This window comes from Alexandromys fortis, unplaced genomic scaffold, assembly GCF_014885135.2.
Source record: "Alexandromys fortis isolate MF-2015 unplaced genomic scaffold, M_Fortis_MF-2015_v1.1 scaffold_8_9099976_23576923, whole genome shotgun sequence".
In the NCBI taxonomy this organism is placed as follows: Eukaryota; Metazoa; Chordata; class Mammalia; order Rodentia; family Cricetidae; genus Alexandromys; species Alexandromys fortis.
In genome coordinates this window covers 547,509-573,693 of record NW_026067899.1, presented here as the reverse complement: position 1 = coordinate 573,693, position 26,185 = coordinate 547,509, and the positions used below count along the sequence as shown (strand labels likewise).

General features: G+C 40.2%; 1 protein-coding gene across 1 annotated transcript in view; it reads right to left on the bottom strand.

The window, feature by feature from the left end:
- Positions 1-1,100: 1,100 nt before the first annotated feature.
- The window catches only part of Ola1 (Obg like ATPase 1), a 119,962-nt gene continuing 94,877 nt past the window's right edge, over positions 1,101-26,185 (bottom strand). Inside the window, exons 8-11 of the mRNA XM_050123840.1 lie at positions 7,525-7,665; positions 6,741-6,837; positions 4,656-4,778; positions 1,101-1,624 (exon numbers count right to left, since the gene is read on the bottom strand). Coding sequence (XP_049979797.1) covers positions 1,523-1,624; positions 4,656-4,778; positions 6,741-6,837; positions 7,525-7,665 — 463 coding nt within the window. The 3' untranslated portion in view covers positions 1,101-1,522. The remainder of the gene's footprint in view (positions 1,625-4,655; positions 4,779-6,740; positions 6,838-7,524; positions 7,666-26,185) is intronic.

Sequence of the window (26,185 nt, the reverse complement as noted above, 5' to 3'; positions counted from 1 at the left end):
TTCTAAGTCATAGTCACTACTCTGCAGTACCTCGAGCTATTGCTTATTTATTGATGGATTATTTTCGAGACTGGATTTTATTCTCTAGCCTAACTTGGCCTGAATTTTACTATGTAGTTCTGGCTGACCCCATCCTTCGAAATGGCTAAGATTATGGCTATGCTGGCCAGCTACAGTCTGTTTTTTGAGACAGGCTCTCACTACGCTGCTGAGGTGTGCCTTGAATTCACCATCCTCCTGCCTCAGTCTCCCGAGTGCTGGGATTACAGGCATGCACCATGTGCCAGGTAACTGAATCAGGGCAGCCTAACCTCCCCAAGGAACACTTGTTTCTTCACCTCTTGTGCGCACACTTCTGCGTGGCTAACATGATAAACTCCCGCTGTGAGAATAGTGCTTTGCCTGGGTCTGAGTCTTCATTTCTTGGAAATGACTCCTTTTGCGCTTTGGAGGACAGAAAAGGAGAAAAGGGGCAGGGGGGGGGGGGGGGGGGGGGGGGGGGGGGGGGGTGCGGGACAGAGCTGAGGCTCTGTCTGAAGAGCGTGAGATAGCAAACGACCTCCAGGTAACTATGCTGTAAACACTTCAGCAGCAAGCATGAAGGATGTTCAAAAATGATCAAAGTTGGATTATTTTTCAGTAGTTGTTAAACCAGTGAATTGAAATACTAGTGCAAGCCCTCAGAAACAGAATGGTCAGCTTTTAACATTTAATAATTTTAAAGAAAAGCAAAAATAAAGATGCCTTCCATTTGGTTAGAACAATAACAGCAAACAAAATTCACTAATGCTTGAAACAAAATTATCTGCTTTCTGGTCAGAGTCACCGAGGTTATAACTTTGAAACAGCACTGCTATCATCTTTCAATAAATGTCCATCTACAAATTAATTAACTTTTTTTTTCTGAGGCAATCGCTGTATATTATTCTTCTAATTCCCATGAAAGACTCACTTTTAAGATACAATTGCAGCTGCCCCACACTGCCAGTTCCTGTGTCACACACGCGCCTTAAAATTCTGTAATCAGCAGCCAGCAGGTGCCATATCGCATTCAGCACACCACAGGCAGTCAATACAGACATCCCCAAACACACCAAGGCTGGTTTTGTCAAATGTTTTATTGAGTGTAGACATCTGGAGTACTGTAAAACATGCATTATCTGTAGATTCAAAAAGGAGCAAGCCACATTGTCTTCACTGTCAAATGTGTCAGGCTTGGCATACATGATGGAGATTAATGAAGTATCAGGAGAGTAATATGGTTCTTGAAAAGCTTCTACAGTTTGAAGTAGGGTCTTAATCACGTGAGAAGCAAAGCTGTTCACGCTTAGCAATTCGCATTTCATTGAAGGTACACGGTATTTTGTAATTTAAAAACAAATAAAAATAATTTGTTTGTAGAAGATTCCCACTCCTAACTTTGTCTCTTTAGATTTCAGAAACTTTAATTTAAAAAACAAAATCCCCAAGCCCAATATATGCATTTTAGAAGTTGTATGTTTATCTGAGCAATAACTAAAATTTATTTCTTTTTTGGTTGCTGAGGTGTATTAAATTTGAAGAAGATAATATCTCCATCTTCAACAATATAATTTCTGCCTTGTTGCCTGTATTTTCCAGCAGCCTGCAAAAAGAAAAAAGTGAGGAAATGGCTTATCACTGATAACCAAATACACAGGAAAAACCCATGCAAAGAAATGATCCCTGAGCCATGTTGAAAAAACACGACGAGAAAGAGAAGTATGGGAAAATCTAAACACAAGCTCTAAAGCAAAGAAAAGCAAAACTGAGGCAGGACTAGGCTTCCACGTGTGTACATAATCCATTCTTACGAGCTGCTGATTCACGAGCGCAACTATACCGCTATCACTCCGTTTCCTGATACACTGTCTATGGCGCATTTCTGATGTGTTTGCGAACACTCAGCAAGTCACTTGAAGAAAACTGATCAGGAAAAGCTACAAGTGCTTTGTTTGCTTAAAGAATTCTTTGGTGACCCTGGTGACGTCTTAAAGACAGTTTGCTCTAAGAAAAGTTGAGCACAGTTGTGGCACGTATTCTGAACTTCTGGTAGCCCAGTTTTAATCTTGACAAAGCGCTGTGCATTCTGACATTACCTCAGGCGTTCGCTTGGTGACAAGCAGACTCTAACAGGTTGGAACTGCAGACAGATCTTTCCCACTTGTGAATCAGTCCACAAAGCGACTGATTCCACCTGCTGGTGTGCAGATCCAGACAGGCTCTTGGTAACTGCACAGACAGAGCAGTTCATCCCGTGGCCCAGCACACACTGCAGGCTCCTAGGCATCCACACTTGACCCTCACAGTTAGCAGTCTCCTGTGACCCTGGCACCAACTACTCATTGGGGGCTTGAGGATCTTTTCAAAAAAACTCTCAAAAGTGTTTTTCCTTCTGTTAGAATTTCTTGAGAACATAAAAACTTTGTCCAATGTACTTCTGCTAACAATACTGAAAGTTCAAAGTCAAATGAAATTATATTACTCAGTAGTAAAAACACTAGCAAAGATCATACATGAGGGTTAAAATCAACAAACCAGACTGAAATGCCCTCATGAGCATATTTCTGGTAGTGTACTATGTAAAGGATTTTGCCTTCTGGTAATAAATAGGCTACTAACATGAAGCTTATCTTTAAAAAGACAATGTGTTATTCTAAAAGATATAACTAAATAGTCACAAGATTTTTGTAGAGATGTGATGTACTGAAGCCATATGCTACTTCTTTCTAGAATCTAAGGCCTACTGTTATTAAACTATCCAGACAAGTTACATGAAACACACATTGACAAGACATATTAGTGTAAGTTTATACACTTTGTTATACTCAAGTTTACTACTAATACTGACAGTGTTTCTTTAAATTCTCTAGAGACCATTTAATCCATTTCCACTGCTATCAGAAACACTGGTTGAGAAAGAATCAACGCCCATCTGTGAATCTTGAGTGTGTATTAAACAAGACGCGTCGGGGCAGTTCATTTGCACTTGAAAGCAGCCATCTGTAGAAGGCAGCTTTGCCTGAGCAGATATGATTGCTAATAGTGTGACATCCGAGACTACAAAGCCCTCAGTGCTATTCAGGATATAGTTCACAGCACTGCACTCAATTAGCTATGCTGTGCCGGTGGTAGACACACACACAACACACACACACACACACACACACACACACACACACACACACACACACAGAGTCATGTTCTTAAACTCAAACTTCTTGTCATGTACAAGTAAACACTATTGTAAGGAATATAAAGCAGCTCATAATCCTTCAATTAGTCAGAGCTCAAAATTCTAAGTTAGTTTTGGAAGTTAGTGATATTTTAGGTGGAAACGTCAGAAGCTGACTTTCCCTACTTTACAACAGAAAGCACTCCGCCTTACATGTTATTGTAAGCAGGAAACATCATTGCGTACTGTGTATTATAGTTTCTGAGTTGTTAAAGGCGTTGCAATTCACGTCATCTAAGTTTATTATAACAAAAAATCTACTACTAAGAATTGGTAAAAATTGACTTAGTACATGTAAATATAAAAATAAAGCTTTCCTCTTGAATTCTAGAAAGAGAAAATATCATTTTAATCTTTTGTATGAAAAGAAATATATGCTAATGTGGTAACATGTTGACAAAAAAAAATCAGATATTCTTCAAGTTTAACTAACGTTCCTAACAAAATTCACCATCAATAACTGCATACTTCTCTATATCTAATGAAATTAATGGCTTTGTTTAGTTATAAATTGTAACTTACTCTTTTTTGGTAAATCAAAATGGCTCTCAATACTGAGCCAATTATATGGAGATTTTTCCTTTCTTGCTTCTAAGGTCCCAACAGTCCCATGAAAGCCCTGCAGTAATACTGGTAAGAATAAGCCGAACTTGAAATAGACATTCCCTTCAGTTATGAAACGGTCAACATGAGTCCTGTTTAGGTCGTGTAATATTTTCTATGACAGTCTTCAGATTAAACTAAAGTAGCTTCCTGCAGGGTCAATGGCAGTTAGGTGAACCATGCACTTATTGGACATTAATGCTTCTCTGTGTAGAGGCAAACAAGCTAGAAAAATGAATTTGCAATAGAACTTATATTAAAACCCATTTTAGTACTCCTATTTAACACTGCTTATCTGTAAATCAAATTATAGTTATTAGCTAAAATAAAGCACAATTTTGGACCTGCCCTCTAGTGTTGAAAAAGCAAATCAAATTTTCAAAGATCTAAAAAAAGAAGAAGAAACCCATGAAGTTTGAGCCAGCAGGTTTATCTGACTAGGCACCATTGTCTGTTTCCCTGACTTAACAGGGGTTTATTTCTAGTTCATATACTCAAATGGATTATTACAACTTTTTCATTAGCTACCAATGAACAATTTTTTATTAATATTACTTAAATGTTTATTTTTACTTTCAGTTAGAGAAAAGCAAAAAAAAAAAAAAACACACACACAAAAAAAACAACCAAATTCCTCCCTACAGCCATCTACAACTAACCCGAGAGCACGTGGACACGCCAGCTCCTCGTGAGTGGACATGTGATGCTAGCAGGCTACAGCAGACAGTTCACATTTCTCATGGGATAGTCACAGGAGAGCTACAATTACGACATCTGCAAGGAAGAAGTCACTCCTTACCTTGACTGCGTTCTCAGACCCCTCCTCCTTAAAGTCCTCGTACTTCATTACTTCAGCCATAATGAAGCCCTTTTCAAAATCTGTGTGAATCTTTCCTGCAGCCTGAGGAGCCTTCGTTCCTTTCTTTGGGAAAGACCAGAGAAAAGGAATTGCATTAAGATGACTGCTTACAAGCATCGAGCTTCTTTTCTCTGATCTGTAGTAGCTCAACTCAACCTTCAGTGTGATGCCAGTGAGGGTGTCAGCTCCTCAGTGGGCACTGCAGCAGACCGAGCACGGCACAGCAGCAGGTGTCAGAGATACAGCCCACAGCTTTGTTTTCCTCACAGTCATCTACGCTTCTATTGATTTAGATTCACTGGTGTGGGTTTCATTTCGATTTTCTATTCCTCACAGTGGAAAAAAAATAAAGATTTTTAAGTAACTTTCAAGTTGAATTATAAAAGGCTTAAAAAAGATAAAAAGCCTTCAAAATTTCAGCTCATCTAAGGAACATATAAAAGTCAATATATAAAGGGACATTTAAAGGCATTTCTAGTGAATCAGATAAGCGATAGTCAGCAAATAATTTTGACATAATCAAGTAATGTCAACAGTAATATTTTTGAACATTTTACATAACGCAGCCTGCCTCTGACCATCATGAAGGAAATCCAAGTCGAGATGGGAAGAGGAATGTTTGTAATTACTCCATATGTTAAATTACAAGAGCACACATTCCAGACACACACAACCACAGAAAGAAATCTGAGAAATAATGGTGACCTACAGCTGCTTAATAAAGCATGTTAAAGTGCTAAGGATCCTGACACCAGACAGCACAGTTTTTATAATAAAAGATGTATTGGGTTAATGTGGCTACTCACTGATGCTTACCTGACCGAGCGTCTTAGCACAGTAAATCACGGCACTAACAATCAGTCTTAAGACAAGCCAGCTAGCTGCCACATTTCAAACCCACGGGATACTCTCTCCTGCTTCACATACTTCAGCTTGAAGTTACAAGGCTTTAAAATACCTCTTTTAAATATACAGTAGCAAAAAACACTGGCAATTTGTTTACAAACTTGGATTTGCTTTGGCATTATTTTTAAAGTTTATATATAAGGACCTCGGTTAGAAGCCAATCAGACATTTTTCTTCTTTAAAAGGAGACATAAAGGAGAGTAAATCTTAGATTCAGAGTCTTGTCTACCACTGTGCTTGACCAAATCCATATTTTTATCTATACTAAATTAAAATGTAACAGAAGTCAAGACAGCATCGAGAACCACAAAACATGTATTTGAACAGCAGGCTAAACACTGATTCTAAACGTTCCGACCTGTTTATATTCTGTAACATGCCATTTATGACTACATATATTTCAAAAGATTTCTTCAATAGGAACTACTATATTACAATATATTTACACTCAGAAGCAAATCATTATATTTCAGTCTAATGTCCTCTGGGAAAAAATTAGTCATTCTCTTTAGTCATTTTCAGTATATACTAATATTTAAAATATGTATCACATTCTTGAAGAAGTGGAACATGTAACAGTGAAAATAAACATCACTTTTTATTAATTCAATAGAAAGGAATGAATTATTACACACTGAGTTTAGCTTTTGAGCCCAACTGTGTATCTATGAAGAGCATAATGATGTCACATTGCTTTTATTGCTGGAATGTAATCCGAGCAAAGCAAAGGAGGAAAGAACCACCCGCAACCCAAACAAACTTGGCGAATACAAAATGAAAAGCAACATCAATTTCACCGCAGACAAACCCAGTCACACAGATTAAGCAAGCACAATGCGGGTGCGTCTTATCTCTGACCACAGGAGGAGGGTAGACAGATTCTCCAGGATGAAGAAATTCAGACTATGTAACAGGCAGAATCAATTGTTACCTGCCTCAATCAATGCCGCTCCACTTTCACCGTTCAGCAGCTCACAAATAATTAAAGTTATCCCGGACAAAAACCTCATCTGTAATGACTAGCTAACCGCCACCATGACAAACTTCAAAGTCAGTGATATTAATCTGAATTCAATAGTGTGGAACTGGATATAGCTGATGAATAAGTATGAATCTTACCCTGATGGTCCACGCACGCACTTCGTCTGGGCCTGCAGTGAAAAAGTATTCTAGCTGGAGTGCTGCAAACCCAGCCTTAATGATCTTTGGCAGAGCGCTGAAATAAAATGAAACAAATTCACTCAACATTTAAGTTGACTCTGCCAGGGACCCGTCTAGGATTAAAACCATTCATCTCAAGCTGCAAATGGTAAAGATATTAGTAAATGACCATTCATCTTTCATAACACACTTACAGAGGTCAGATAGCTGGGCTATTTCTTAAAGCACCCCTTCCAAAATTGGTTTTAATTGCATAAGCCTGAAGCATTTTAACTATTTACTATTAAAAAACGAAAAATTGTATCTTCCCAGCCTATAACTATTTTCATCCAATATTAATTATTTCCAGAACTTGAGCCATGAAAGCAAAATTATTTGATTGAAACCCAATCTCCTAACAATATATTATTGTTACTCAGAAAAAAAAATTATGGCAAGTGATTCACCCTTTTCCCTCCCCCCACTGAACATGACGAAAGAGTTTTGGCGATCATCCCTCCTCAAAAATATACAGAACTAATACCTATGTTATAATTAAAACACTGTACGGAGATGACAGATGACAGTTAAAAACTTAATTTAAAATAAATCTTTTCACTCTGTCTCATGGTAAAGAAAGGAGAAGATTCCCTCTTTATAATGGTAATTACTCTGTCATTTATTATTCTATCAGCGCAAGCAATTAAATTACTGCAAGGAAATAGTTGATAATAAAGTGTAGGGAAAATGAATGCTAATTAACCTTTGTGTCATGTTCGCTTCCAAATACTTCTGTCTCTCCTCGGCACTCAATTCTTGCAACTTGAGTTCCAAGGCCCCACTGAAAGGAATGACCAAGGCACCTGGGTCAGACTTGTCCACCCAGTCTTTAATTTTTATCAACCTGTAGACAAAAGAGGGCACAGCATTATCTTGTAGTGCATGCATGACTGTACCTCATTCATTATTATCAAGGAGCACATACATATTCATAAGAACTGCATGGTTTTATGATGCCATCTTTTTGTGTATAGCTTTCCAAGGTCAAGGCATTAGCAGGCAGCAATTTCTTCAGGTAAATGCAGGAATTTTCTATTGTAATTTAGTTTTACTTCAGTACATTATCTATAGAAACTCTATCACAAATATTACCAACTTTTTAAAGTTAAACTGAATTTGTTCAGCATTAACAGCTGTACTTCTGAGTAAGACTATTTTATAATGTTTAATGTCCTTCAGAAAGTAAATTTTAGGAAAGAGAACTCAAAGTTGCTTATACACGAATCACACCAGAAAATGCCAACTGATTTTGAAGTATCTCTGAAAACTTGTTTGTCCCATCCAAACATCTATTGACTGGGTTAGTTCCTTCTTGAATGGACAGAACCAACAGCTACCATTGGTTTCCAGGGAGGTTTCTGCTAACATTAGTAACAACAATAACAAAAACACAAAATACAGATATACAAGTAGCCAATTTACAAATGTATCCCCACATGCTACTCTTATAAATCCAAACTCTGGCAGGATCATAAATAGAAACGTAGAGGAAATAAACTCCTTTAATCGCAAAACATCACAGAAAGTCAAGTCCAGGAGGACACATGGTAGTGGTTGCCTGGAGAAGCACTACTCTTTCTCCCTCATCTAAAGTGAGCAACTTTGAAAAGCAGTAATTAGAACTTAAGTGAAACAAATTTAACAAATATAATTTAAAGGTTTTCATAGTTTCTTATTCTTGGGTAGGTGCCTGTTTCCTCATCTGTGGAAATGGAAATAATAATAGTATACATGATATTGTAAAAACCCAGGAAAATAACACACATAAACAGGTAGTATCTTCATCATTTTTAGATAATCACAGCATATTCTCCTATGAGTCTAGGGGGTTTTACCCAGTCTGCGTACAGATTTGGAGAAGTAACCTAACTAAGTGGGGTCCTTCTATCAGCATTTATTTTTTATTTGTGCACACAGACTTGACCCGCATGCAATGGAAGTCAAAGTACAACTTGTAGGAGTCAGCTCGCTCCTCCACCACATAGCTCAGGGATCGCACGCAGGTCTTCAGGGTTGGCGATAACGCTTTTACCACTGAGCTGCCCCACTGGCCCCAGCCTCCTGCATTTTGACTAAAGTTTAATAGGCATCATGGCAAAAGACTGTGGGAAAAATATGTTAAATAATCAACGTACAAGGCGCTTTTAAAGTTGAAGGAAAGGAAGAACCAAAGACCAAATTCATCAGAATTCAAATAGCTATTAGAAAGTTAAGACTAGGGCTGGAGAGATGGCTCAGAGGGGAAGAGCACTGGTTGTTCTTCCGGAGGTCCCGAGTTCAATTCCCAGCAACCACATGGTGGCTCACAATCATCTGTAATGAGACCTGGTGCCTTCCTTGCCAGCATTGTATGCTTAATAAATAAATCTTTAAAAAAAAAAAAAGAAAGTTAAGACTATAGCCGAGCGATGGAGGTGCACACATTTAATGCCAGCATTCAAGTAGAGGCAGGCAGATCTCGGAGTTCTACTGGTCTACACAGTGAGTTCCAGGACAGCCAGGGCTACAAAGAGAAACCCTGCCTTCAAAAAAGAAAAGAAAGGAATATGGCCAGCTGCACAGGATTTAGGATAGAAAAAGGAATGAAAATTCATACAGGGCTTGCATATGTTTATCATACACAGGTAGTTACACATTTAATATGTTAGTAGTGAATTTTGATCTTCATAATATTTGTATTCTTTTCTTTACATTCTAAAAAGTATACAAACCCCTAAGATTTATTTTGGAATAAAGTATATGGCCTCAAATTATGATTAAAACTTGGTATTTTCTTATGGAAAATTATGAAGGACATAACAAAGCAAAAAGGGGATTTAAATAGGCATTTTGCATATTATAGCATTTGACATTACTTTATAGACAAACTATTCAAATTTCTACATTAAAATGTTATCATTAATGGCATAGTAAGAGACTTTTATTATACAAGTGAGAGTCAAATATGTCATTTATAAAAGCACACCAAATACAGCTTCGCTGAAAGGGAAACAGAATAAACCCACGTGCAAGGATAATGGAAAATGTCATATCTGTCTCTTAAGTATGGTCAACATACCCAATAAAGTAAAACTGTTACGAAACAAGAGGAGAAATAATTACTTTGGCTAAAACATCGCTTCGGAATAACAACAGTTCCGCCGTGTCATTTCGCAGCCTTTCCTGCAGAGCCCTGGAGGGATTATTTGCATTCCTCAGGTGTTCTATTGTACAATTCAGATGAATAAAGACTTACAAATCATTTCTCTACCGCCAATGGAAGACTTTGATCTGGTGAATACACCATTGTACCTTAACTATAATTGGCAAAAAAACCTGACAGTGTAGAGCATCAGACGCTTAATAACAAAGGGGACGATCTCAAAGTGTTGACAGATGATCTTCATAATGCAGAAGCAGAGCGGGCGCATTCAGCGTAAATGAGCGCTGAGGTCTAAAGGTCCCCAAAGTGACTGACAGCAGACCTGGACAGCCTCCCGAGGAGAAAGGTACCGTCGCACTCCGCAAAGTGAGTTCGGCTCTTTTCCCGGCAGCTCCACTTGTGTGACTCCACTGTCACAGAGAGCAGAGAAGATGAAAAGTGACAGGCTCTTTGGCTGCTTTACCTTTGTGACTTTCACCATCAGACAAAAGTGGAACAGTCCGACATGGTTTTTAATTGTGTATTTGAACTAAGCCTTGGGTAATTAAAACATTAAGCTCAATTCAAGCTTACAGAGGAGAATACATATGATACACTTATTAGGTTTGATGGTTCTAAAAGTGTGATAATGAGGCTAAGATCACCAGTTTGATCCCCATAGGGACCTTCTGCAGAAAGAAATGTCTATTCTCTTGCTACATACAATCCATGCCCCAAACTATGGCCAGTTATCTGGAAAATGTGTGCTATTGACACCTGATGGACACAGAAAATTCAAAGTTGAGCCCACACAATAAATGTCTCAAGAAAGCCATCAATTGCCAGTGACCAAACAGGGGCATGAGAATGTTACAGAATGTCAAATGACGCGATGGGGGGGGGGGGAGAAGCAAGCAGGAGCAGGGCCAGCAGACTGGCAGGGCTCAGCTGCGAAGGAACCTGCCTCCCTGAGAGAGCCTCAACAGTTTGATTTCCTCAAAGTCCTAAGTGACCATGGGAAGCACTGCAGTCACCTGTACTATGCCCTGGGCAACAATTACCTGGACAAAGAAGGAGCAGCTAGTTTTGAGCCTAGAAAGGTGAGGCCTTGAGCTCCTTTCATTTTTAAGTTTAGTATTTCTGTACTTGGTTATGGGCAATGTCAGGGTGCAGGACAAGTGTCAAGCTACTTAGCTCTTGCCTTGAAGAGGTGAGGTTACCTGTCTGTGGTGGTTTGAAAGAAAATGGCCCTCAAAAGCAAGTGGCACGATTAGGGGGTGTGCACTTGATAGAGTAGGTGTGGTTTTGCTGGAGGAAGTGTGTCAATGTGGAGACAGGCTTTGAGGTCTCATATATGTCAAGCCACAATCAGTAAGATAGACTACTTCCTGTTGCCTGTGCAAGATGTAGAACTCTCAACTGCCTCTCCATCACCATGTTCACCTGCACACCATGCCCCATGATGATAATAGACTGAACCTCTGAACCATAAGCCACCCAAGTAAATGTTTTCCTTATAAGAGTTGCCATGGTCATGGTGTCTCTTCACAATAGAAACCCTAAGACACTTCCTAATATCTGATCGTGACAGGGTCGCTTCTTCAAGGCTTTGTAAGTGAGTTGTGCGTAGTGCACATTTCCACCCTGATCTATGAGGAGCAGGCACGGTCAGCTTCACTCTTTACTGTCATGGAGTTTCCTTTTTGGCTTTGATTCCCAGAGAGTTCCAACTTTTTGAGTACTGGAATTGTGAGCATCCATCACTATCTGTGCTGGCTCAGTTTCTTTTTCTTTCTTTTTATTGTTTGTTTGTTTATTTATTTATTTTAAAGACAGGGCTTGCTGTGTAGTCCTGGCTGTCTGGAACTCATAGAGATCTTTGTAGCTCAGGCTGTCCTTGAACTCATAGAGAACTGTGTGCCTCTGCCTCCTGAGTGCTGGGACTAAAGATGTACACCACCACCTCTGCTCAGGTAGCTCAGTTTCTTAATTAAAAACTCTATACTATGGTACCTTTCTTTGAATATATGTTTATCGAAATTCACACTTTCTGTTTTGATACGAATAATGTTTAAGTTTTCCACAGTGAACAATAAATTTCCCTATAGTAATCTCTGAAGTCTCCAGGAAGAAGATGGGGCCCCACAACGATTCCACCTGGTTCATATGATGTCATTCAGCTTATAGCACCACTTAAAGACTACAAACTGGTCAGACCAATTTCAAGATGGCTAGCTGAGATGAACAAGCCTAACAGACTATTCTAGCCAGGACTTGAGATGCAGGTGAAAAATTAATCACCTATTATAATTGAACTTGTAGTCACATGATATATATTTTCAAGGTCAAAAAAAGATATATTTTAGATAGACAAGTCTTCTAACACTTTAGAGATCTACAGAATATGGCATTTAAGATGTTTTAATAGCACGGGCTTTTTTTTTTTTTTTTTTTTTAAATGACAATGAGGCATGTCTGCTCCTGGCAGCACCATACTACTTCAGAGAAGATAATGAGCATTGAAGAAACTCCACATGGAGCTAGCTTTCTTTCTTTCTTTCTTTCACACTAACTGTGAACATTTTTAAACATTTATTTATTTATTTATCAATCATGTATATAATATTCTGTCTGCGTGTATGCCTGCAGGCCAGAAGAGGGCACCAGACCTCATTACAGATGTTTGTGAGCCACCATGTGGTTTCTGGGAATTGAACACAGGACCTTTGGAAGAGCAGGCAATGCTCTTAACTGCTGAGCCATCTCTCCAGCCCTGGAGTTTACTTTCTTTGTGGCAAAAATAAGTCACTGGGCAAGAAAATGCCCTTCCCTCAACTGCTAACAATATGCTGTACTAATTGGACAAGCAGGACACAAAAGAAAGTGACTGCCAAACATTGTCAAGACATGGAGGGACAGCTCTTCAGAATATCCTACTTCACAGTAAAGTCTGTCAGATATGCTAGGCCTGTAGGCTGAAGGTGGATGCCCCAATGTTGCAGAGGAACCATGGGTTACTGTCCAGGCAGTGTATGTATACACACACACATATAATCTTTTACATATCCAAACTGAGGATTCACAAACAATATTTTCCTTAACAAAAGGAACAGGACAATCTCAATAATGCTATTTGATATTTTCCATAAAAGCCAAATTCTTGCAACTTAAAAAATGCCTGAGCCAGTATTCTCTAGCATATTTTAATAAGGATTTTGTCTTATTTTCTAGACCTCATGTCCCTGTAACTTTTCAACTCCTCTAGCCCATTCAAATTCAGATTGTATGTTCTGAAACTACTTAAGAGACCAGTCCAGCACTAGGGCCAAATTACACTGACAATCATGACATCTTTGCTCAACAACAGAACTTTTTTAGATTTGCTTACTATCCTTTACAATATTAATGTTTATTTACTTTTCAAAAAAAAAAAGGTAACATATGGTACTATTAGACTCTCACTCATGCCTTCTATGGTTTTCTGTCTGTGTTTGCACAGTGACAGCCTGCTTCTGACTGAAAAAGACTGGTAGTAAGAGCCAAAGGCCAATAATCAGAAAAAGTGGTAATTTACCAAAGAAGATTGCAGTGACTTAGTCGCCATCAGGCAGTTCTCCTGGCCTTTGGCGAGCTAGCTCTGGCATGTCTACAGTGAGGAAGTGCCGCTAATCCAGCACTGGTACCGTGGCCATGCCGTCCCTCCCTGCAGCTTTACTCTTCTAGTCACACTTCAGAGGCCCCCAGAACGCCTTCCAGACAAGATAGTCCTCATTTCTCTGACAGGACCACTGCAGACTCAGGCTGCTTTAGTAGTGCTCTAAACCAGAAGATAAGAGCAATTAATGAAAAGGTAAAGTTATTTTCTTAAAGATTATTTTATAAACAAATGACAACATTGTACGTAATACTGGGACCTACAATCAGATTTGCACCATAGCAACATATGAACTTGAATTATATCATGGATTATTGATAACACTGAGCTTTGGAAATGTAGACATCAACTTTTCCAATTTTCTACCTGAAAGTAAAATTACTACAGTACAACTTTACTGGTAATTAGTCTCTGCACAGAAGCTATATAATTGCATCTGGACAGATATAGGTCTGTCATCCCCGCTACTTAAGGAGGCTAAGGCAGGAGGGCTGTTAAGTGTAGGGCCAACCTGGGCAACAGAGTGAATCTCTGTCTCAAAATAAAAATATGTAGCTTAGTGGTAGAATGTTTGCCTAACATGCATGACTTCTTGGGTTTGATCCTTGGTATTGAAAAAACAAAAATCAAACAACAAAAACAACAACAAAAGGAAATTTGTAATTTAAAAAAGATAGGGTCTGGCTGAAGGTGGCACACACCTTTAATCTTAGCACTGGGGAGGTAGAGGCAGGCAGAGCTCTGTGAGTTTGAGGCCAACCTGGTCTACAGAGCCAGTTCCAGGATAGCCAGGGCTACACAGAGAAACCCTGTCTCAAAAAAAACAAAACAAAAAGAGAGAGTGGAAGAAAGAAGATATACCAAGACCCAGTTTTGACTAGTGTGTAGAAGTCTACGCAGTGTCTGAAACTCAAATAATCTGAAAGAGAGCCTCATGTCATCACAGGAAGAGATCTCAAATATCGGTGTTATTGCCTGACTTCATGGGGCTGTAGCAGAACAATGGCAGCTGTGATAAGTCAGCTCCAGCCCCGTCACTGCAGCGCCATGTTGTGACGTCAGCTCTAGCTCAAAGGCAGAATCTAAGTTTTTAATGAGATCCTAGGCCATTCATGCACATACTACATTTTGGCTGCACTAAACCTGAGGGCTGTGAAAATAAGAGCATTTGCTGTAATGTATGTAATGATTCTGTAGAGCAACAAGCAAGGCAGCGCCAACATGCAACCCAGTCCACCATACAGCACAAGAGCGACAGGAGAATTCCTGCCAATATGTCAGTTGGGCTCAAAACCAGAAACAGAGAAGGTCACTAGAATGTCAACAAGTCTAAGATGTTCTGTCTGAATGCCATGCCATGTCAAGACAGTTTCAGATTCATAGTAAAATGATGACCTAATTCAGACACATAATTACGGTTAGCAGTCTGTACTCTGTTAAGACACAATTATAGCTTTTGTCCCCTGTGAGCCTCAATACCTGTTGAAGCATCTGTAGTACATTAACTTTTGGGTCCATCTTCTATTAGGAGCGATTTCAGCAAAGGACTTTGGTGAAACGAAAGGAACAGTGCTACAAAGTGTTCCCTATGAAGAGCCAGCATCTTAACGTCCAGGTCACTGCGCTCACCCAATGGTGTGTGAGTGCTTATGAAAATCAACAAACTCAAGAAAAATGAGTGTTAATTTTGCAGCAAATAAAAATCCACTTTGATTCCTTTTTGAAGGATAAAAAGCCCTTTGACTCTACTAACAACTAGAAAGCGATCACAAAAACCAAATAAATGAAAGATGTTAGGATGAGCAGGCAACCATAAAAACAAAGCAGAAAAATTGGGATACACGTGGGAACACATGTAACTAATCTGCGAAGGCCTTGTAATCAGTGTCTGAAAATAGCTTCTTTGTTTAACAAAGAGGCTATGTCTAAAAAAAAAATAAAAAAAAAGGAGAGTTCTTTGGACTGGAGAGATGATTCAGTGGGCAAGAGGCTTGCTGCTCTTCCAGGACTGGAGTCTGGTTCTTAGCATCTCACAACCACCACACCAGCCCCAGGGGATCTAAAGCCCTGGCTTCCAGGGACACCTGCATGTACCTACACATACCCATATGTAGACTTAGATACCTACACATAATAACAGAAACAAAATATCAGGGTAAATTCAAATCAGCTTGAGTCAATGAGAGCTGATTTCCTAGCAGACACACAGAGAATGGCCTGGAATAGCCTCCCAGGAAGCTTCAGGGCAAGGTTTCAAAGTGTTCGTGAGGCTCTGAGGCCACGGCTTGGACCTCAGCACTGGCACACAAGCAGCCATCATGTGAAGTGGAGACTTGATCTAGATGATTGCATGGGGACTTTGACCCAAGCCTCAGGACACTGATTCCCTTGGTCTTCCTGTGTCAGGACCATCCATCCCTGCTCAAGTGCCTGGCAGCATCTTGATACTGCTGCTTCCTAGGGAATCACTCCGCTTTAAGTGACTGCTTAACCAGGGTAACTCCAAAGTGTTCTTTAAGATATATTCCCTCCTTTCAACGAGCTTCCACACGGGTAAGAACCAGCACAACATTCTACCTATATTATAAACAGCTTATTTTGCCCTTTTTCTTGTCTCTCTCTCCCCCTACTATAGAAAAACTATCGGAGGGAGTCAGAGTCTTGCTATGCAGCCTAGGCTGGCATCAAACTTGTAATCTTTCCACCACTGTGCTGGCATAACAAGTGTATGCCACCACACTTGGTCTTAGACGTCCCCGCCCCCATAGTAGGGTCTCACTCGCACTAAATAAACACAGCTTTGCCAACAAGTTATATTCATGGTCCTTTTCTTTTCTGAGACCTGGTCTTATTACTGTGCCAGGCAGTCCCTGAACTTACGATTTTCCTGGCTCAGCCTCCTGAGTATCTGAGATCACAGACCTGCAACATCAGGCCAGGTTAGAAACAACTTAAGATCAGGACTGTGTCTTTGCTTCTTGTCATTTCCAGAGAGCATTCCTAAGCCCAGTACCTGGTACACAGTGTGTCTTAGTCAGTGTTCTATCGCTGTGAAGACACTGTGACCATGGCAACTCTTATAGGAAATCATTTCATTGGTGCTGGCTTACAAGTCCCCATAGTCTATAACGGTTTCAGCCCTGGAAAAACTAGTTAGGCAATCTCCTAACTAGCCATGGTGGGAGATTCCATAACCCCTTCTTTCTATCCAGGACTCTTAAGCTAGAGTCTTAAGACTCTGAAGCTGCCAAGCTTTGCTGCTCACTGGGGCTGGAACATGGCCCTCTTGTTAAGTTCATCTTCACCAGCTTTCTGTTCTCCATGGCTTCCTTCACTGCCTAAGCTTGGCTGTCCTGAAACTTGATCTGTAGACAGGGAGGACTCAAACTCATAGATCCGCTTGCCTCTGCAGTGCTGGGACAGAAGACATGCACCACAATACCAGGCTCTAAGCTTTTAAGGTTACCACTCCCTTTATTCCATGTAACATCAGAATTTTCTTTAATGTGTTTCTTTCCTTAAATACAGGATTTAGATCTATTTCACTTCCTGGTGCTCCCTTTCTCCTCAAATTGTATATATTTTGTGCTTTCCCTTGTCAGCTTGCAACCATTCATTGTAGATCTGCATAAGACTGGCCACTAATAAGCAAGCAACACAATCAACACCAGGCTGTCTGGAGATTTCCTCCGCCAAAGCTGCTTATCCAAAACTCTTCCATTCAGCCTTCAGCAGATTTTTTTGGACAGGGGTAGAAAGTAGCCACATTCATAAAAAAACAGAAGAATAGTCTCCAGGCCTCAGACTTATATTATTCTCCTCTGAAACCTCCCAAGCCAGGCCCTCACAGCTCAAATCATACTCAGCACCACTGTCTTCCCTGTAGCTACTAGGATGCCCATTAAGCCCCATTTGAAGCATTCAACTGTGTTTTTAATCCAAAGTACACATTCCTCCAAAGGAAAACATGGCCCAGGCTATCACTGCATTACTCCAGTCTCTGGAGCAACTTCTGTCTTAGCTAGTGTTTCTATTGCTGTGAAGAGACACCATGACCCTGACGATTCTTATAAAGGAAAAAAAAAATGAACTGGGACTGGCTTACATTGAGGTCCATTATCCTCAAGGTGGGAAGCATGGTGGCACACAGGCAGACATGGGGCTGGAGAGGTAGCTCAGAGTTCTACTTCTGGGTCTTTAGGCAGCAGAAGAGACTGAGACTGGGCCTGGCTTGAGCATCTGAAACCTCAAAGGCAGTAACACACTTCCTCCAACAACATACTCACTGTAACAAGGCCACGAACGCAGACAGCAAGCAGACCTGCCGTCCTCATCTCTACTGAGGTGAAGAATAAAGAGGTCAGAAGAGAGCAAAGCAGCGCCTCTGCGGAGACAAGATGGAAGGAGTGGTGATAATGGAGACAGGCAGGAGCAGTGAGCTGGAGCTGAGCAAGGAGAGGAAGAGACCGCGGCAATGATGATGTGGCTCTCAAGATTAAGAATCAAAACCTAAATTCTATTATTTCTTTACCTTGCTCCAAGTTCCTCCTTGTGCTCATTGGGTCAAACTGCCCTGCACCCGATTCCCTCACGTGTCTTTTAATTTCCTTAGTACTTAAGTCCTACCCTGTAATTTTTGCCTCCTTATGATGTGGCTCTCAAGATTAAGAATCAAAACCTAAATTCTATTATTTCTTTACCTTGCTCCAAGTTCCTCCTTGTGCTCATTGGGTCAAACTGCCCTGCACCCGATTCCCTCACGTGTCTTTTAATTTCCTTAGTACTTAAGTCCTACCCTGTAATTTTTGCCTCCTTATGACTTAACAAAAGATGTTTGCCTTTTATTTTAAAAAACTAGAATGGTAGGGTCAAATTCGTTCCCAGTTTTTATCTGTGGTTTGAATCATTAAGTTTTATTGTGCATGTATCAGAATGAACAGTTCACACCCAGGATGCTTAGCCTCCTTCATGTTTACTCCCTGAGTGCCCTGCATGACCGCCAGTGATGGGGTTGGCCGAGGCACTGAATGAAGGCAAGAATGAAGAAAAGACAGACACATGTACTGGAAAGATGGGGTCAGGAAGACTCTGCTCTTGGATGGAGAATGGCATCGGCCCAGAGGCTCGGCACGTTAGTATATACTGCCAATGGTATATGTGGTAAGTAGGCAGGAATACTGCCTACAGCTGAACAAGGAGATGCGATTATTACATACAAATAAATACAGAGCAAAGTTTATGGTATAAGGCTGGATAAAGGAACTAGGCTTAGTTAATCTTACCCAGAGGGAGAACACTATGGTGGACTTTTTCTGCCCTAACTATCTATACTCACACTCAAACCCCTCAGGAAAGTTTTACCATTTTGCTAAGCCTCACGGGAGATGGGCAGATGCTCCGCCGTTTTCCATGGGCCTGAGGCTAGGGTCCTTGAAATGGCTGTACACTTGTCTACAGCACACACTCGAGTTTCTCCACGCCCACTAAGATGGTTGGTCATTAGCAGCGCAGAAGAGCACATTCTGACACCTAAGAGAGCGTTACTCAGAACAGCTCGTGCACAACATGTGAGATCCAGTGCTTTAAATTATCTACAGAAGTAAGAATTCATAAAACTTTGTCCTCTGGGGTGTAAGCTGAGAGTCACTAATGAATCTGTATGTTGTTTGCAATTTTATACTCTAATTTTAAATATTACCTAAAGACAGTTGTCTTGAGTTATGAAGCCATATTTAAACACTGAGACTGAAAGACTCTGTTAGCTACATGAGAGCTTCCAACTACAGTATGACTGTATACAGGATGAAACTATTAGCAGCTCTGTTGCCCTGGATTACCACCCCACTTTCTCATTCAAATGTTAGGAATTTACAAAGAACTTTTATTGTTATAATTCAACAATAGAAGGAGAGAACCTAAACAAATACAAGCAAAAGCCTGGATAGATAGTTCTCCAAGGAGTACATACAAACAATAAGCACATAAACAGATGATCAACGCTGGTTATTAGAACACAAAATGTCATGAGACACTACGTCATTTAGAAGGTTACAAATAGAAGCACACAAAACAGTAAGTGGCATATCAGAGCAAAACAGTATTATTTAGTCAAAAAGGTGAGAAATAAATTATTTTAAGGCATACAACAATACAGATAGATGAATACTGACTGAGACATTATGCTAAAAAATAAGTTGTATAATGCATGATTCAAACAACACAAAATAGGCTTAATGGGTGAATTCAAAAGGCAGAGAGTAGACGAGTGGCTGCAGGATTGGTGGAAAGGGCAAGGAGGGCTGTTTGTTAATGGGCACGGACTGCTCTTCAGTGGATCAAACTGCTCTGATGGATATACTGAGATCACCACAAACAAACAAAAACACCACAGAACAAACAAACAAAAACATACACAAAAAAAAAAACAAAACAAAAAACACCTTAAAAGGGAGGGTCCAGAACAGGCTCCAAAGCTACACAGAAAAACTCTGTATTGAAAAACCAAAAATAGGGCTGGAGAGATGGCTCAGAGGTTAAGAGCACTGGCTGCTCTTACAGAGGTCCTGAGTTCAATTCCCAGCAACCACATGGTGGCTCACAACCATCTGTAATGAGATCTGGAGCCCTCCTCTGGCGTGCAGGCATACATCGAGGCAGAATGTTGTATACATAATAAATAAATCTTTACAAAAAAAAAAAAGAAAAACCAAAAATAGAAAAAAGGATAATTTTGTGTATATTAATTATATATGTGTATATTATATATGCACATATATAAAATACTTATACATACACACGTAAACATATCTACAAATAGGAAGATTAAAAACCCTTACTTAAAACCCTGAAAGAAAGCTAAAACTAATCTAAGGATTAAAAAAAGACAGAAAACAAACAAGTTAAGCCCGCTCCACTGATTCTGTTGAGCTTTCCATGACAACTGTCCACTCCAGTAAGAAGCCCACAGATCTGGAGTGTGCAAACGCCAACTGAAAGCACAGCCACTATCCTGGGACACCATGAGCTTTCCGAGCATCACCTTAATCCCCTCTAAAAAAATCACCTGCTTCTGCAGGCAACATCTGCGATAAAGGGCTCTTTAGAGTCTTTCAAATCCCTGTTTCAGTGAGGGCCAAAATACTGTTAGATTGTCCACAAATAAAAGAATGGGAATCGAAGCCAGATACTGCTGGCGCACACCTAAATTCCAGCACTCGGGAAGCAGAGGCAGGTGGGTCTCTGAGTTCGAGGTTTATAGCAAGCTTTCTCGCCAGACTCTCTTGAACTGCAGCCAGCAAATAACAACATGGAGACTTATTGCTAATTACCAAATCTGGCCTTAGGTTATCTGCTTGCTTCCAATGAGCTCTTATAACTTAAATTAACACGCATTTTAAAATCTACATTCTGCCACCTGGCTCAGTCCCCTCTCCTCAGTAAGGCACATCAGTAAGGCGCCAAGTTTACTGGTGAATCCGAGCACCTTGATTCCTCCTCCTCTTCCTCTCTCTCCCTGAAAGTCTCACCTATTCTCTCCTGTCGAGCTATTGGCCATTCAGCTCTTTATTAAACCAATCACAAGGTACTTTAGGCAGAGACACATCTCCACAGTGGCCGTAGTCACTGCGTCTCTTCACAACAACAGAATGCTAAGACAGGAAGTTTGCAAAGGAGGACGTATACAATACATATCTGCAGAACATTGAGACCAGACAGAGAAGGCATCCTCACTCTAGCAGGGAGTCTTCTAAGCCTTAGGCAATACAGAGACAACATGCACTTCACAAGGTAGTTGTGTAGATTAAATGTGTATATATAAAATGCTTAGCATAGTATTGAACACAGTGGAAATCCTTAACACATGGTAAGCATTGCTTCCTATAAAGAAAGGATGGCTTTGGTTCTTCTGGACTCAATGCTCAGACTACAATTTCTTGCACAACTATCTCACATCTATTTGTGACCTGTGACAATCAAATTTATTCAAGAAAGTAAGTCACAACACTATCGACTTCAAAGGAACAGTCTTATTCCTTTGCTTTTTCTGCTGCATAGACAAATGGAGAATTTAGCCTTTCCTTTAAAATGTCAGGTGTGATGCTACAACACTTGGGAAGTGGATTATAAGTTTAAGTTCATCTTCAGCAGCCTTTAAATATACCAATAACGAATTTTCTAAAAATAGAAATTAGGAAAAAAATCCACTCACCATAGTTTCAAAACCAACCAACCAAACAAACCAAAGCACCTAGGAATAACCTAGCCAGAAGGCCTCTATGATGAACACTTTAAGGCACTGAAGAAGGCACTAGAATGTACAAAGACCTCCAGTGCTCATGAGCTGTCAGAATACTGTAAAAATAAAATTAAAAGGCTTTATTATTTATTACTAAAAGCAGATTAAACACAATTCTCATCAAAATTCTAATTACTAGAAAAAAATGCAAGCACAAAGGACTCCAAACATCCAAAGCAATCCCAAGCAGAAGGAACAACGCTGTAGGTGTAGCTGCTTTCAAATTATATAATACACAAACACAGTAACAAAAAGTGCCGAAAAGGGATGAAGACTAATGGGATAGAGTACCCAGAAATAAATCAACAGATACAGCCACCTCATTTTGAACAAAGGTGTCAGAAACATACATTGGAAAAGACAGTCTCACCAACAAAATGGTGCCAAGAAAACTGATGTCTGCATGTAGAGAAATGAAAATAGATCTTTATCGCACTCTGTACAAAAAATAATTCAAAATGGATCAAAGAAGTACGGGGAGAAGGCTCAGTTGGTAAAGTGCTTGCTGCACAAACTCAGGGTCCGGAGCTTGACCTCCCATGTACAAGGCCAGGTGACGACTCCCATACCCCAGTGCTGAGAATCAGACTGATGGACCCCAGTCAGTAGCAAGCCCTGGTCGCAGTGGCCCGCTCCTGAGAAATGCCACCTGAGGCTGACTTCTGGCCTGCACCCCTCCCCACAAGAACTCTAGCCAGAGAGATGACTCAGAAACTAAGAGTATTTGTTTTTCTAGTAGAGGGCTCAGGCTTGGTTCCCAGAACTCACATGGCAGCTCAATGACTGTTCGTTACTCGGATTCCAAGGTATTCAGTGCCTTCTATAGACTTCTGTGGGCACCAGGCATGCACATGGTGCACATACATGCAGGCAAAACACTCAGACACATAAAGTAAATAAATCATTTAAAAAACTGAATGAAGGACCTCAATGTAAAACTTGAAACTTTGATGCTGCTAGAAAACAATGTAAACACGTCCTGATCTAGGTAGGCAAGGTCTCTCTAAAAAGACCTCCAATAGTACAGGACTCAATCCCAACAAGCAAACGGGATTACAAAAAAATGAAAAGGCTTATGTGTAGCAAAGAAGAGTGAATAGCCAGCCAAAATAGGCAAAAACAAAATAAAACAACCTGTCTTTGCCAACGATACATCTGACAGGGAATTGATACCTAGAATCTATAAAGAACTCAAACTAGGCCAAGAGTGATGTTACACACCTTGAATCCCAGAATTTGGGAGGCAGAAGCAGGCACATCTCTGGTAGTTTGAGCACAGCCTGATCTAGACAGTGTGTTCTAGGCCAGCTAGAGCTGTACAGTGAGAACCTATCTCTGTCTCTCTCCCCACCCTACCCCCAGACAAAAACTAAAAATACTGAATAGTAAGTGTTGGGAAATGTTATTTTAAGGTGTGTGACTTTTGTTTATGCTGCATTTGTTTAACTCTGTGAAGCTGTGATTTTGTTGCCTGTCTAAAACACCTGATGGTCCTAATAAAGAGCCAAAGGCAGAGAGGGTAGACAGAAGGGGCAACAGGGATGAGGAGGACATCAGGGGCAGCTATCATACAGCAGCCACGGACTAAGAGTGAAAGTAAGAAGAAAGAAAAGGAAAAGGTCCAGAGGCAAAAGGTAGTTGGGATAATTTAAGAAAAGCTGGAACGAAAGAAGCCAAGCTAAGACCGGGCTTTTATAAGTAAGAATAAAGCCTCCATGTGTGATTTATTTGGGAGATGGGTGGCACGCCCCCCAAAAGAGCAAAAAGCAAAAGAGTCGAGAGTAAAGCAACCAACAACAAGCAAAATTCAACTATAAATGGCGAGTGAGTCTAACAGAATTCTCAAAAGAAGAAATACAAAAGGCCAATTAATACTGCGAAAGTGCTCAGCATCCTCAGCACTGGGACTCCATCTCGGCCCAGCCAGAACATCAGGGAAACAACGGGCGCTGCTGCTGATGTGTGAAGGAGAACCTTTATTCACTGCTGATACCAACACAAACCCTTGCTGCCACCACCAGTCACCACGGAAAACAACTAAAAATGGCCTCATAACCCAGCTATGCCAGGTGCAAATCTGAAGGACTCTAAAGCAGCACACTTTGAGGATACTATGTACCCACATTCATTGCAGCAATACTCACAATAGCTGAGAAATGGAGCAAGTTTTGGTGTTCATTACCAGATGGAGAGCTAAGAAAATGTGATACATATATGCAATGGTGTTTTTTCCAGTATTAAAGAAAAATGAAATTATGACATTTGCAGGAAAACAAATAAAGTGAGATTACATAAAATAAGCAAGATTTAGAAAGACAAATATCATGTTTCCTTGAATTATGTGGGATCTAGATTTAAATGTATATGCGTGCGTGTGTGCATGTGTGTCTGAGAGAGAGAGAGAGAGAGAGAGAGAGAGATAGAGAGAGAGAGAGAGAGAGAGAGAGAGAGAGAGAGAGAGAGAGAGAAAGGTAAAGTACTATAAGAGGGGAGGAGGATATTTAATAAGGGGGAAGAAGAGAAAAAGATGAATTTGGGTGACATGGAAGCAGGAAGCCAGGATGGCTGTTTCTGTTACTTATGGTTAGTCACTGTTCTAGCGCTGTGAAGAGACACCATGGCCAAGGCAACGTTTATAAAAGAAAGCATTTAACTGGGAGCTTGTTTACAGTTTCAGAGGGTTAATCCATTATCATTACGACAAGGAACAAACAGGCATAGTGTTGGAGCAGGAGCTGAGAGCTTTACACCCTGATCCACAGTGATACTGAGCCAGGTGTGAGTGTCTGAAACCTCAAAGCCCCCCTACAAGTACCACACACCTCCAGCAACAAGGCCACACCTCCTAATCCTTCCAAACAGTTCATTACTGTTTAGAAAGCACACAAATATATGAGCCTATGGGGGCCATTTTCATTCAAACCAGTACAACGGGAAAGCAATGAACAAGAAAGAAGTATAACGGCACACTCATCAAAGTGCCACGATACCTTCAGTTTATATGTAAGTGTAAAAATAAAAATATTGCTAAATACCCCAAAGCTTCTAAGAGGCTTTCAGAAAGTCTAGAGTTGAGACAAATAAGTAGGAAGTACACTTCACTTTGCTCTAAGTCTGAACACACTATCACATGGTACCATTCACTACTTGACTCTGCACATAAACAGTGATCTCATAAATTCTATTCTGTTGTCTTTCCTGGTGCAAAAATTTCACTCTACCACTGTCTTAGGTTTCCACTACTGCGATAAAACACTCTGCCCCTCAAACAACTTGGGTTTATTTTAGTGTTACGCTTCCATATCACAGCTCCATCACCGAGGAAAGCCAGGGCAGGATCTCAAGGTAGGCTGGCAGCAGGAACCGAAGCACAGGTCATGGAGGAGCGCTGCTCACTGGCCTGCACGCCACAGCTTCTTCAGATCAGACTGTTCTCATAAGGTAGTCAGGAGTGACACCACCCACAGTGAGCTGGCTCTTCCTACATCAATCCAAGAAAATGCACCACTTAGCCTGCCTACTGGTTGTATTTTTCTTAAGTGAGGTTCCCTCTTCCCAAAAACTCTAGCTCATGGCAAGATGACACAAAAAGCCAAGACTACCCGGTCACACTGCCTCTTACTAATTCATGTGAAAAGCAACTGCCAAAAGTAATTGTAATAAGATGTATTATAATTAAATGAATGTTCTTGAATATCTTCTCTTTATGTAACATTTCTGCTCAAAATTTTAACAAAATAATAACAAATGAGAAGTGCTATGCAATTAACTTAAATCCATTTTTATTTTTTCCTCTCCAGTAGAGGTATAAAACAGGTTTCCATCTTCTAATAATTCATCTTCTAGTCATTAAATGCATCATCTCTCCATTGTGATCCAATCAACAATAACAGAAGTAACATATCATTGTTTGTCTTTCAAATTAGTAAAGATGAAAACAGCAACAATCCACAGCATCACATGGGGTTAAGGACAATGCACAACAGTCCACAGCACTGCATGGGTTGAGGACAATGCATTTGAATGGCTTCATGACATTATTCAGTATACTTTATTTCTTTTTAAATGGATAAAAGTAAAATAATGGAAGATTTGGATAAACCTTAATATACTATCACACAGCAATCATAAACAGTACTAGAAGACTGAGAATATTCAGCTGTACAATCAATTTATTGTTGAGCTTTAACTATGTGTCAGGCACTATGCTAGCCAGAGATAGTATGTTTTCTTCATGGAGATTACCCGCCTGCCCACAGGATTATTCTGAAATCATAGATACTTCCGCTTGT